The sequence below is a fragment of the Brachionichthys hirsutus genome, chromosome 5 (assembly GCF_040956055.1).
Source record: "Brachionichthys hirsutus isolate HB-005 chromosome 5, CSIRO-AGI_Bhir_v1, whole genome shotgun sequence".
NCBI lineage: Eukaryota > Metazoa > Chordata > Actinopteri > Lophiiformes > Brachionichthyidae > Brachionichthys > Brachionichthys hirsutus.
The window spans coordinates 2,009,121-2,022,572 of record NC_090901.1 but is presented as its reverse complement, the minus strand read 5'-3'; the positions used below and the strand labels follow the sequence as shown (position 1 = coordinate 2,022,572).

Below are 13,452 nucleotides of genomic sequence, written 5' to 3'. Positions count from 1 at the left end.
TGTTATCCTAAATTAGCTTTGAAGAGAAAAATGGACAAGGCGGTGGCTTGTAGCATCAGCCGTAATAGTAAGTGCCTTTTTATTCCACGTCTGGTGGATTAACATAAATCTGATTAACACCGGTAATCTCACGTCTGGTGGATTAACATGTGTCTGATTAACACCGGTAATCTCACGTCTGGTGGATTAACATGTGTCTGATTAACACCGGTAATCTCACGTCTGGTGGATTAACATGTGTCTGATTAACACCGGTAATCTCACGTCTGGTGGATTAACATGTGTCTGATTAACACTGGTAATCTCACGTCTGGTGGATTAACATGTGTCTGATTAACACTGGTAATCTCATTGTGCTTTCAGCGATACAGACAGATCTCAGTGTGCTGCTCGAGTGCCTGAAGTTTCAGATGAAATGTCCCGAATTGCAGAAACAAGCTCTTCTCACCATTCACTCAATTTGTGAAAGAAATGGTAAAAATCAACAGAGACTTTGAGTTGTTTCAACTCATTTCATGTAGTCTGATCATTTAAATCAGTGACTTTCACTCGATGACCTTTTCACATGAGTTCTTTCCCCTGTCAGATTCACCCAAAGGTTGTTTTTTATCCTTTCAGAGGACGCTGTGGACCTGCTTAGAGAAATGGGGGGCGTGGCATTTTTGTATAACCTCTCCATATCCAGTATCGTCCATTCAGATATTAAGGAGACTGCTCTCTTCACACTCGGCACACTAGCAGAGACCAGTGGTAAGAAGGCACCGAATCTCAATTCAGAGGTCCAGTATTTGGTGTACTTTACATGGAGGACTTTGGATGGCAATTGTCCTCGTGTACAAGAATAGCTGACAATGTAATAATTGATACTTTAAAAATTATACATCATTTTTTTCCTGTATCTAAAAATGCTAAGGGACAGGCATAGCGTAGTTCTTTTGAAATGCAGTATGTTCATCAGAAAGTCCTGATTTGAGATTCGCTCATATCTCCCAGAATATACTATTGTGTTTTATTATGCAGTGTTTTCAAGTGCAAACACTGTAAAGTAAAATGGCAGTTTTTCATATTCCTAATGCATTACTCTTGTTTCATTCTGACAGTTTATTGTAAGAATTCCCTGTGCAGAAAGGAGACATTCACACAGGTCGCCGGTTGGCTGATGGCTGAAGACATCCCGCTGTCACGGAAGAGAGTTTCTGTCTATTTTCTGTCTGTGTTGGTCGCCAACAACAGTAAGATCATGAATTACAGCTGCAGAATGAATTATCCCCATCATGTGCTATTGTGCCACTATACAGTGTATTTATTTTAGTTTCAAGATGTATATATATTTAATATCTGGGTGGTAGAGGCACTGAAATGGGCGAACTTTTTGATAGCATGATGAACTTTCTTTTTTTTTTTAAATGAAGACCTTTGTAGCCCTCATGTTCCTGTGTTTTTGTTTTTGCAGAGTCAGGACAGACTTTAGCCCAAAATACTGGCTGCCTTGATATTCTACTGGATCTCTTCAGGTTATTTTCATTGCTGAATGCAGTTTAATCTCATACAGTCGTATATTAGTCACATCATACGTGAATGGCAACAACATATTTAAAAACCCACTCACAGTTCATTAGTATACATTTTTGCAGGACCACCTTCCCACTCTCCCCAGAGGCTACTTCAAGAGCAGCTAATGCTACTCAGACCTACCAACTCTGGGTGTCTGTGTCTAGTGCGCTCTGCGGATGTGTCAACAACCCACAGAATGGTGATTTCATCTGCATGTTTTTTTGCATTGAACAAAGGTTATGAGAACAGCATTGATGCTCAGGGAAAAATCAAATCCAATGCAAATCGAAGTTCGGTAAGATTTCTTTGCTCAATTGTGTCTTACGTTTGTCTTTTAGAGGAAGGTCAGCGTATTTGTGTGGCAGTCTTCCCCATAATGAAAACCTGGCTTCAGCAGATGACCTTACCACGCATTGAGATATTCACTCCGATTTGTTCCTTCATCGCGATGACAGTTGGAAACAATAGTAAGTGAAGGAGAAAGAAGAGCTCAAGCTAAATACATTTCAATTATCATTAAAATCACAATGACTTAATGCGCCTTCCTTCTTTGTTCTTGCAGCCTGTGTCCAGGAGAACTTCTCTGCCTCGGGGGCTCTGGATACGCTCACTCTTGCACTGGTTCAGCAAGCATCCGCAGCAGAGAAAAGCTCGCTGTCATGCCAGATTTCTATTATTCTATCAAAGACCCTGTCGGTTTGCATCACAGATAACCGTGAGCATCACTCTCACCTGCGCATAAACATGCACCTTTAAATAGTTCACCTAAACGACCATGACGTGTGCTGCTCCATTCTCCATCTGTTCATTGTAGCTTATCTGGTTTCTGGTCTGGCTCATTATGGGGTGGTTCCCTACCTTTTCTCCCTGCTGAGAAGCCCCCACCTGGAGCCCGAGGACATGCTGTCTGTTTTACTCACTCTGGGCCACTGCTCTGAGTCCTCCGGTAAGACCGCACTTGAATACTTTCTAATGTTTGAGTGTGTCTTAACTGCGTATTTTCATTTCATCTGTCTATAGAGAAGCACCAGTCCCAGTTGATAGAGTGTGGAGGTCTGCCTCTTATCATCACCCTGCTTACAGAGGATACACAAGAGGAGGTCAGGAATGCTGCTGCATTCTTATTGCAGACTTGCAAACAAGCCAGTGAGTCAAAACACTTCTGCAATTATTTCATATATTTCACCATAACTGGCATTTCATACTTTAAGTTGAACTGTTTTCAAGACCGTAGATCATAATTACAAGAATAACCTGTTAAAGAAAATCTGTTGACACGTCGAAGCTTCGCTCAAGGGTTGGCCAGAACAGCAAAGAGCATTTCTGTCCAGATCCTTTTTATTTTTTATCTTGTGCTGTATTAACAACTTTATCATGTTATCAAGTCATGTCCTTGGGCTTGCCGGGACTGATATCGACACAGGGAAAGGCTAAAAACATGGAATCCCCGACGGACATGGAAAGCTTCAGGAACTCCGCGGCAGAGCTGCTGCGCAGGATTGAACAACTGGAGAAGAGACAGATAGAGGTCAGATAGATTCCCACACATGAGCACAGCATGTTCAGCCTGTAGCATGGCAACTAATGATGTGGGCTTATGGTCTTCTGTAGAGAGAAGACACAGACCCATCCGCCTCTACCGAAAGAGCATGTGTAGAAGCCGGGGGTGGCATTAACACGAAGCTTCAAAGTGTCAGACACATGGTCACGAATACTGATGAAAACGAGCGGAGCCCTCTGCTCGGGATTTTAAAAAAGAAGGCTGAACTCACAGGGGATGTGTTGTGCTCAATGTGCAAGGGCGCCGGAGCATTAATGTCATCCCAGCATCCGTCACTAGAGGGCGGCAGAGAGCCTCATTCAGATGATAAGTAAGCAGAATTCCTCAGTGATGATTATTTGTGAATCTGACAAACTAATGAAATGATATCTTCCATAATAGCTTTTCCTTCTATTTTTGTTTTACATGCAGTCAGTTATTTAAGCCCCCAACAGCAGTGAGGCACAGCCTAGCGAACACAAATAAAAGTGCTGATGAGGAAGGTAAGAGTTACAGTCCTTCTTCAATGCTGCCAACAACCAATTTAAATAGCAACTTTTCAGATAAATACATTTCTCCATGTTAAAGTAATATTTCTCTTATGTTAAAGTAATATTTCTCCATGTTAAAGTAATATTTCTCTTATGTTAAAGTAATATTTATCCATGTTAAAGTAATATTTCTCTTATGTTAAAGTAATATTTCTCTATGCTAAAGTAATATTTCTCTGTTAAAGTAACATTTCTCTATGTTAAAGTAACATTTCTCTATGTTAAAGTAATATTTATCCATGTTAAAGTAATATTTCTCTATGCTAAAGTAATATTTCTCTGTTAAAGTAATATTTCTCTATGTTAAGGGTTGCAGAGCCATCAGATGAATAAAATGGGGAAAATCCCAGCAGTGGAACGCTCACCTTTCCGTTGTGCAGGTAGAACACAATGATCTCCACAGTAAAATGCTATCCATGTCACTTTGTAATTTAATTTTTTTTATATTCACTTTTAGTGTTTGTTTTAAAAATGTATCCATGACAACAACGCAAACAGGAAACTGAAATCTTTTCTTTGGGGTTTTGTAGATGTTTTGATCATGTAGGTCCAACTTACATGTGCTAAGAAGTACATTTTTGAACAATAGCAAGGTCTATCCAGCTATATGGAGGCCTGTTTTTAACATTTTGTTTTTCTGTTCATCCTCTATGTTTATGCTCACTTGGGACAATGTGATTTGGCGACTTATAATCATTTGGAAATCATTTTATTTGTTGTGCATTTTGTTAGATCATTGTAAAGCCAACACGACATCCCCATGAGTAAGTTCTCTGCATGTATGCTCTTACAGGTTGTGTGTTGTCATTTGAGGAGGTGACCAGTCGCACTTTTACATCTTTCCTCCGCTCCTGCCACCACAGCTGCGACTTGCACGAGGTCCTCCTGGAGGCTACAGAAGGGTTCAGGACTCGTCGCTGTAAAGTTCTGTTTGGTAGCGAGTACCACGGCGACGCTGTGGTGCGGACAGACCCAGACTCTGAGACGGTCTCAGATGCAAAGCCACAGAAAGGCTGGAAGAACTGGAGCGGTGAGAGTCCAATAAAACCGTGTCATTATAGGTGTAATTCAAGTCTCAAGAACCGATTCCGTATGTGCGAATGCTTCCTGTAAACAGTGTAAAGTAAAGCAGGATTATATAATCGATTGCCAGTTTTATCCTGGAACTTTCCAAATTAAAATGAGAATATTTTTTTGCTTTACTGCTGAATTTGAAGAACTGAAAGAAAAAAAGGTTCACAGCGCCCACGGGGTTTGCTCAATACTGTGTAAACCGAATTGTCACCACCTTTACAGTTTCTGTCTGTGGACCTTTTTGTTTTAAAAAAAAACTATATATTTTTTCCCACTTGTACCTTGGAAAGGTGAGTAAGATACCACCTACCTGGTTTCCAAGATGTTGCATCACTCAATTGAATGCCAATATATGAATGCACATACTGTATAAATACATATTCCTCACAGACAAAAGGTATTTAGAAGGTGAGCTGAAGGTTGTTCATCAGTCTTCTGATATTTTATGAGCGTTCTTGGTCTTTGCAGTAAACAGTAAAACGTTAGCGATGGAAAATTAGATCCTGCCTTGACTTAAATATGCGGGAACCTTTCAGGCAGTAAACATTCCAGATTTGCTGGTATTTCAAGCAGTTTTTATGGTACACATTTTTCTTTTCGATTACTTCATAATGTTAATATTCTAAGCATGACACATTAAACTGCTGCTATAAAAACCTCTGATTTGTGCTCCATTTGATAGAGGTCTCACTGACTCCGATAAATAAAGGAGCAGGGACAAGCAAGAGCTCCCAACCGGATCGCCGCTGGAAGAAGCACGATGGTAAGACTTGGGTTTAACGCTGACGTCCTAAAGGGAAGGAGCCTTTAAACCAGTAACACATGAAAAACAATGAACCTAACAATTATTAATATACCAGAACTGAAATACCTATTTGTCGTTTGGTTGTCTTGTTCTTCCACCAATTATAGGTTTTACTTTGACTCCCATGCACAGAGGAAATAAAACCAACTCACAGTTCTCGGAACGCAAGGCCGGTGTGTATGCGACATCATCACTGCAGAAAAAGTGTTCTTTTTTTCGCACATACTCACACACACAATTAAATTTTGATATATTTCAGATTCAGAGAGAGGAGGAGGGAATGAAAGTGGACATGATGAGCTGAACATCAGCACCGATCACTGCTCCACTGTAAGAACTGCAAGAATAATTCACGTCAAACATTTCACACAGCCTGTCAGGGTTTCCAACATTTTTGGAGCCTTAATTATATGCTGCAGAGAACTGAAGTGATGCGAAATATTTAAGGATAACCAGCAGGAAATGCTCAGTGAAAAGTAGGAACACAGTCTCAGATTGGGTTCCTGTTTAGACCAATGCCTTACAATAACTGCAGTTAATGTACTTAAATTTAAATAAGAAATGTGAACTGAAAAAAGATGCTTTGCATGCTCATTCCATTCTAATCTGTACATTTCTGTTAGGCAGAGCTTTCACAGTGAGCCCAGCTAGAAGATCGTATCCAGTATTTCTACTTTACACGTGTGATCCATCCCATAATCACCCTGCTCTCTATGATCCTTACTCTCTCCTTTTCCTTTACTATTATTTATTAGAGAAAGAAGAGGGAAGACTTCAGTCACGAGGAGGCGTCCTTCCTTCTGAAGGGAGTGAACGCTTACGGTTACTCCTGGAACTCCATCTTGTGGTCATTCCCCTTCAAACCTGGCCGCACCAACGTCGACCTGGCCAAGAAATACAGGCAGCTAATGGTGAGAGGAGAAAGTTTCCCTCGGTGAAGTCCCGACAGTCCACCTGCAGTTAGATATACTGCTTGATTGATTGTTTTCTTCCTTTCAGAAAGGTAAAGCCCAGAATGCTGACTGTCCATGATCCTTGTCCCGGGATCCGGCGCCGTCTGTAGATAACAGGCAGACGGCGTTCCCGAGCCGGAGCAAGAAGAGCGATTTATTTCACATGTTTACCATACTGTGGTTTAAAGTTATTTACGAGTTACGATGAATCGTTTGTTGTTACATAATGAAGTGTTTAAGATTCTTACGTTCATCAGCATCTTCTCTATTCAGCGTATTTATTTTTGCGTTTGATGAACAGATATTGAGTGAATTAGATGCACACCCTCAGAGAACGGGCTGTGCCCAATCCAGTCCTGGTTTTCTTCCTGAATCATCACCGCTGGTTGTCACATCAACATCTGCCTGATCAAATTGCAAAACCACAATGTGTTCACAAGTCGTGGCATGTCTGTAATATAATATGTTGTTGCATACCTGTTTGAATCATATGAAAAAAAACTAGGACTTTTAAAGAAGTAATTGAAGTTTGTTTTTCCTACATTGTCATTCATGGCAAAATCAGAAAGCAGCATGGGGACCACTGAGTTTGGGAAGCGATCCGTGCTAAAGTAATATCTTTAGCAGTTCTGGAACAACATTCTGCAAAGTCGGTAACATTTTGGTGCCATTGCTTTGTTTTTCTTGTGTTTTGGCAAGAGTGATGATAACGCAGCAGGAAATCAATGAAAAGATTGAGGAGTCCAGAAGAGCATTTTTGATTATTGAACAGTAATCTATTTCCCGTTGTGTGCACCGCGACGCAGCGCTCTGCCGGCTGCATCCTTTACTCAGGACTAGCAGAGATCACTGTGAAGACGGCCTCTCCCGCTCCACGGGGATTTACCAGTGTGTTGCCAAAACTCTGGGAATTAACTGCTTACTGCGCCCACAGGCGTTGCCCGGGAGTTAGGTGTGGCTCGACGAGATGAAATGTTTGTGAGGCTCGAGGATTATCCATGATGAAACTGGATTCTGTTTTCACAGTTAAAGGGAGCAGCTAATGCAACTTGAAGGTATTCTAGAATAACACTCCTGCCCCGGTGAAGACGAGTTTAACGAGAGGCCTCCTGCTAATCGACTGACTGCCTAATAGAGACGTTGGTAAGGCGAGAGAGGAGGATCCTTCTCATGCATTGAGCCACAGCTACACTGAAAACCTCCTTCCTCTGGTGCTAGAAAGAAAGTGACCAGAGTGCATGAGTGACTTTATTTGTGCATGCAAGCCATGACTCCCACAACACAGATAATGAAAACGATCACAGCGGCTACCGGAACACTGCGAGGTCCGAGTGTTGCTTGGACGCTTGTATCCTGTTATAGTGGCACGCATGATTTAGTGGCGCCGCTACCGTCCCAAGCTCATTATTGTTGCATTGATATTTATCCACTTTCTTATTTATTCTGCGTCTATCTCCCCCTCAGCAGGAGTTGCATCAAAGCATTTCGGTTTTCTTTCGTAGTCCTCGTTTGAATCCTGAATTTCCAGAGGAACATTCTGTTGTCCAACACAAACAAACAGTCGAACCCAAATCCCTCATCTGGAGGAAGACGAGACCAATATCAAGGCATAGCTCTGCGTTTTGGATCATTTTAATAGAGAATAACTTTACATTTATAAAGCCGGTAGGTGTCACAAACAAACATCTCGGATTCTTTCAGATCTCATTTAAAGGACTGTCACACAGAATAATATCCATTTAATTCAAGAATGCTTTTCCGAGGATTCACATCTGCTCATCGGGGGGGTTCACTTCTGCGATGGGCGTGGCATCTGGGGTCTGGGCGCCAGCGGAAATGAGATCAGCAACAAGTTCATTTTCTTTCTGCTCTACGTTCTGCAGGAGTTTGGTAACATTTTCCTCTCTGACATCCGGCACAAACTGCTCCACGGATTCTGACGTTTCCTCAGACGTTGTTGAAGCCTCAGCAGCGGCCTGGCTCTCTGTCACCACTGGGACTCCCCCTGCACAGCCTGGAGACGGGGAGGGGGGCGCGTTAACAAGCTGAGGAGCTGCATCAGCGATGCCCAGGTCGATCAGGGCGGGTGAAGCAACAGCTGACTCAGGGACAGACTCTTGTGCAAGCATGTCCGTCTGCTCCTTCAGGGCCCCAGCTGGGGCTGACTCAGAGACGGCCTCCAGGACCGGCTCAACCTCCGGCTCTGGGTCTGATGCAGGTTCTGGTTCCGGGACGTTCACTGGCTCGGGAACAGGCTCGGCTTCCGGAGCAGGTAGGGATTCAGATTCAGGAGGCGACCCTTCGCTGACCGCCGGCTCGGATTCAGCATCGGCGACGGGGGCCGACGTCGCCGCCCCCTCCTTTACATCAACCTCCCGAGTCGGCGTCACAGTTTGCTCCTCGGCAACGGCAGCGGTTTCAGCCGCGTTAGCTGGGATGTCTCGCTTCCGACTTATCTGCGCTCCCATTCTTAACCTGCACAGAAGCTCGGAATGAGAAAGAGCAGCCATTTTAGTCCTTAAAGTTAGTTTAAACTCAATAATTCAGAACGTTCTTCTCACAGACAAAGTGGAGTCGGAGCCGCTTCTGTTCTTCCAAACGTTAATGAATAGTGAAAAAGAAAAAGACAAAGTAAATAAGGAAACTGTCGAACATGAGGACTCCGTGAACTCGTTCTGGTACTCGGTGTTCTGTGGTGGCCCCCCCCTCCAGGGCTGCATAGAAACCTAAACCTCACATTCAGATGGTGAATATTTTCTTGGGGCCACGTTTGATTGTTTGTCTCGTTGGCGCGTCATAAGCGCGTCCCGAGAACACCTGGACACGCTCAGACGCGCACGGAAATTGTTTGCCACTTCATTCCTCGTTAACACCGACCAGAAGCTTAATTATGTTACAGCATACCCCCCCCCCCCCCCCCCCGTTTTATTTAGATCCATGTCCCACATTAAAGTGACATTCGCTGTCTGAACTGTGGAAGCGCACGAAACTCACGCACTTTAACTTAATTACAACTAATTACCGCCGAATTAGTGAAAACGCAATTTATTACTTATCAGCGACCCCCCCCTTCAACAAACTTTAAAAACAACCCAACGCGCACAGAAGTAACACAATTCCTTGTTCAACGTGTATCTTAAAGACAGATTGTCGTCACCAACCTTTTTAACGTCGTATTGTTACAGGAAACAGGAGAAAAGCCGCAGATGCGCCGTCGCCCTCTCGAATTGGAGAAGTCCGCACGCCAAACTGCGTCGGGGCGGATCTGCAGATAGAACCGCGCACCGTGCGCGCCGTGCGCGTCCACTATCTATGCGCGCCGCGGTGCGAGCGCAGACTGCCGACGCTACTTCCTGGAGCGGACTCATCCCGGCGTTTGTCTATTTAATCATTAATCAAGCCGCAGATCTGCGTTCACACCAGCTCCGGATCAGCGCGCTTCATGGAACAAAGGCAAAAAGCTATTGTTCACATTGCGGCTCCATAGTTTAGTCTTTAGTGGATTTCTGCCGCACATCAGAGAAAGAAAAATAAAATCCCCCAAATCAAATAAAACAAATATAATGTGTAGTTCTGGAAATATCAAGAGGCTCAATAAAGTATTTCTGCCTGTTGGGCAGATTAAACGTTTATGTAAAACACAGGGAAACGATGAGTCTGATGACGTCACTCCACCGTCTTACAGAGTAACCGCACCACCTTCTGGCGTGAGTATGTAACAACAACTTAAAATGACTTCCAAATCACTCCTTCTCATATAAACCAAAATAAATATAATGTGATGACACATTAGTGTGTCTCAATTAACCAATTGTTTTATTTTCAGGTTATAATTACAAGGAGTTTAAAAACACACAAATGTGCTATGAATTTTACTCAAATTGCTTTGAGAAAATAACAGCGAAGAATACAAAGGCGTATCTAATTAAAAAAAAGAAGCAATGGTCAAAGTTTTACAAACACACTTTTATTAAAAATGTATCGTCCATTTTTAATGTAAACACAAGAGAATAAAAGCCCATGTTTATACATTTTTAAAATGCACACATTTTGAACATACTTGCATGGCCTCCAACTGGAGCTGACGTTAATCGATCAGTGATCACACATGCGTGAAATTTAGCATCAGGGTGGATCCTGGGCCATAAAAAAAAGGAAAGAATCCTAATCACTGTTACCAGTAGATGTAATGCAAGTAAAGTGATGTCACTGTTGTGACATCACAGGCACGCTCTTCTGAGGCAATATTGTCCATTAAATACAAACGCATTCAAATCTAGTTCATCAAGTGAAGAAGATTTCCCGTACAAGTTGTAAGGCATCATCCGGTTCTGCAGCGCTCGGTGAGGTTCGCCCTTTTTTCTCAGCTTTCAAAGCAATGGCCGTGCCCCGGTCGTCCGGACACTGACCCTCGGGTCCTTCGAGCTGCAGGCTCTTTGTGTACGGCAGCGTTCCCATCTCTGTGGTGTCCAAGTCTGATTCTGAAACATAGGCAGTCTCCTGAGCGCCACTGCAATCTGAGGACTCCTCCATCATCACCGGCTTGGTGGTCATCTTCGCACTGGAAGCATTCTCCCCCAGCCCCACCGCCTGCGTGAGAGTTTTACTTCAGTGAATATCTCTTATTTTATGTCCACAAAAAACACAGTGTAACATGATTAAATAGTTCACTGTTTAAAGTCATCTGAGAGGCACACACTGGGGCTTCGTGCAACTAGAAGTGCATTCCCATTTTGTGATCCATGTACAGTGAAGGGATTCAGAAACACACCAATGTTCTGCCTGGATAGTTTAAAAGTATAAAACCAATTTTAAAATACAGACATTGCTATTATCCAATGAACACAATTATCCTGCATTTTTAAATCCTTTGATGTTGTGTGGTTTTCACGTATAAAGTGCATTATTTTATTTTTTTACATTTTAATCTCTTATTAGTAGCGATTCTAGCATATTTATGGACAGCGCAGTCCTATATTCGTGTTTTGTTATGTTTCACTGCCAATTTCAAAGGTTTAAAATAGTAGTTAAACAGCACCACCTTTCGGTCAGCGAGCAGAACGGCGCCCTCACAAGGTACGTGGAAGAGATAAGAAACAGCAGCTTCGACCAGCTCTTTCTCGTTCATACAGTAGAAAGCAGCCCTGAAAATACACACGGGCGTGTACACGTTAGTCAAAACCACGAAATGGACATTTCAATGAAGCATAAAACCCAAGAGTACCGTGCACGTCTCTGCTTTCTCCTTCTATCGAGACGCTCCTTCGCTTTTTCCTGGTTCACCATCCATGGCGGCAGCGTCCGGGGCTTCTCCGACATGTCTGCTCGATATCATATCAATGATATAGGGCTCTACAAAGGTCTACAAAGGTCCCTGAGATGTTTGTTATGAAAGCTAAACACAACGACCGTCACTACGCGAAGAGAAACACAAAAGACTTCCGGTTTGGTAAAGTCACGTGATCACACTGCCGTGCTCTTTCGCCCCTCCCAGTGGACACAGAGCGTAGTGCGCCATAAAAATGTACACCCGGTTACACAGTACAAACACGAACTGCTTTACTTACAATGTCCGAATAAAACTAAGCTGTTTTCAGTTGAAGCTTTTAAAAAATATATTAATATTTATATCTTGTAAAATATGCATTCGATTCGATTCACCAACAATCACAGTCATAAAAGGGTCCAACTCCAATATACACTATCATTCAAAAGGTCTTCTGGATCGAATCCAAAATAAGATCAGGAAAAAATCTTACATTTTAACATTGAAAATCCCAAATTACGGATTTACACATCAACTCCGATTCACTTTTACTTTTCATGGTTGGTGTATAAAGATACCAAGAACAAATCCAAATCACCATGTGGACGGTGTAAAGTCTAATGGCGGTAACATAAATACATACATTTCAGTTTCTCGGTTGGTATTTTTAACTCCCATTATGTGTGTGTGTGTGTGTGTGTGTGTGTGTGTGACGCAATGCAGCAATGGTGTCTCCCTGTATCTGCTTTACTCTGGTGTCCAGTAGATAATCTGTGCGAGTCTAGTCACATGACACACATCACTTTTCTTCTCCTCTCCTCTCTTTTCCTTTCCTCACCCTCTTTCAATCACTGATGTTCACACAGCCTTGAGTCAGACTCTCACTTTCTGTTAGTTGGTGCCTGAAGCTGCCTTCTCTCACTCAGGCCTTTTAATTATGCCTCTAAAGCCCCTTCCTACAAGTGCTTAGGCCTTCAGCAATAACCAGCTTTGGATACTAGACTAAATTAAAACATTTGTGAAAAGGGAGGGGGGGGGGGGGGATCTTAGGGCAAATAGCATGTTAGCAGCCAGATGCAACACACGATTCTCTAAGGCTGTAAAGTCAGGACATTTTAGGAACGACACTTAATCAGAAGGCTTAACTTGTATCAAGTGAGAAAAATCCTCAAAGTCTCCCAGCATATTATTACTATGATTTACAACACATGTCAACTGGAGCGTCTGAGAACAAAAGTCAATGCTGACCTACTTTTTCTCATCCATGGACATTTATTTTTCATGTAGCATCACTGGAAATTTGCAGATGTTGTAGGCGGGTGAGGGTTTGTGAGTTTTACTTTTCAGTTTGTTTATAATCTATGCATGTTATGTCATTCTGTTTACGTTGTCTCGTATATTGGACTCCCTTGAAAATGAGATGCTGCCTCTCAAGAGACTACCCACCATTAAATTCAGATTTAAGCATGCAAAAAGTGGCGTTGAATTCATCGTCCTCCAGGCTTTCTGCCACATCAAGAGATCAAGCCATGCTAAGAAGATTTCTGTTTGTAAAGCTTGTCGCTGCTGGACCTTCTGCAGGATTTGTGGGTCAAATGTGGCTGACAGTTTTACAGAATGGGACTCTTTTCTGGGCTTTTTAAAAAATATACATTTTGGATTATGTGATTTTGGATCATATGATTTTGAATAGCTCTTGCACTGCAGAT

General features: G+C 42.6%; 3 protein-coding genes across 3 annotated transcripts; 1 reads left to right on the top strand and 2 right to left on the bottom strand.

The window, feature by feature from the left end:
* Positions 1–24: 24 nt before the first annotated feature.
* On the top strand, positions 25–6,462 carry terb1 (telomere repeat binding bouquet formation protein 1). Its single transcript, XM_068739891.1, has 19 exons — positions 25–67; positions 364–474; positions 619–750; positions 1,101–1,232; positions 1,454–1,514; positions 1,635–1,753; positions 1,893–2,021; positions 2,117–2,269; positions 2,369–2,500; positions 2,575–2,700; positions 2,940–3,082; positions 3,166–3,425; positions 3,527–3,597; positions 3,954–4,025; positions 4,439–4,675; positions 5,402–5,482; positions 5,632–5,697; positions 5,784–5,854; positions 6,280–6,462. The coding sequence occupies exons 1-19, from the start codon at positions 31–33 to the stop codon at positions 6,460–6,462; spliced, it is 2,316 nt and encodes a 771-aa protein (XP_068595992.1). The 5' UTR covers positions 25–30.
* A 1,277-nt stretch (positions 6,463–7,739) lies between these two features.
* si:dkey-238c7.16 (uncharacterized protein LOC559078 homolog) lies at positions 7,740–9,747 on the bottom strand. Its single transcript, XM_068739697.1, has 2 exons — positions 9,639–9,747; positions 7,740–8,952 (listed from the first exon to the last, which is right to left on the bottom strand). The coding sequence occupies exon 2, from the start codon at positions 8,943–8,945 to the stop codon at positions 8,244–8,246; it is 702 nt and encodes a 233-aa protein (XP_068595798.1). The 5' UTR covers positions 8,946–8,952; positions 9,639–9,747; the 3' UTR covers positions 7,740–8,243.
* A 716-nt stretch (positions 9,748–10,463) lies between these two features.
* On the bottom strand, positions 10,464–11,889 carry si:ch211-127m7.2 (uncharacterized). Its single transcript, XM_068739823.1, has 3 exons — positions 11,702–11,889; positions 11,519–11,621; positions 10,464–11,067 (listed from the first exon to the last, which is right to left on the bottom strand). The coding sequence occupies exons 1-3, from the start codon at positions 11,794–11,796 to the stop codon at positions 10,762–10,764; spliced, it is 504 nt and encodes a 167-aa protein (XP_068595924.1). The 5' UTR covers positions 11,797–11,889; the 3' UTR covers positions 10,464–10,761.
* Positions 11,890–13,452: the final 1,563 nt, after the last annotated feature.

What these genes read in the sequence shown, in the direction of transcription:
- terb1 (XM_068739891.1), top strand. Translation starts at nt 31, where the DNA reads ATGGACAAGGCGGTGGCTTGTAGCATCAGCCGTAATA. An exon ending in CACACTAGCAGAGACCAGTG is followed by an intron (nt 751 to 1,100) that starts GTAAGAAGGCAC and finishes TCATTCTGACAG; the next exon opens with TTTATTGTAAGAATTCCCTG. An exon ending in ATTCTACTGGATCTCTTCAG is followed by an intron (nt 1,515 to 1,634) that starts GTTATTTTCATT and finishes ACATTTTTGCAG; the next exon opens with GACCACCTTCCCACTCTCCC.
- si:dkey-238c7.16 (XM_068739697.1), bottom strand. Translation starts at nt 8,945, where the DNA reads ATGGGAGCGCAGATAAGTCGGAAGCGAGACATCCCAGCTAACGCGGCT.
- si:ch211-127m7.2 (XM_068739823.1), bottom strand. Translation starts at nt 11,796, where the DNA reads ATGTCGGAGAAGCCCCGGACGCTGCCGCCATGGATGGTGAACCAGGAA. An exon ending in AGAAAGCAGAGACGTGCACG is followed by an intron (nt 11,622 to 11,701) that starts GTACTCTTGGGT and finishes GTGTATTTTCAG; the next exon opens with GGCTGCTTTCTACTGTATGA. An exon ending in TTCTGCTCGCTGACCGAAAG is followed by an intron (nt 11,068 to 11,518) that starts GTGGTGCTGTTT and finishes ACTCTCACGCAG; the next exon opens with GCGGTGGGGCTGGGGGAGAA.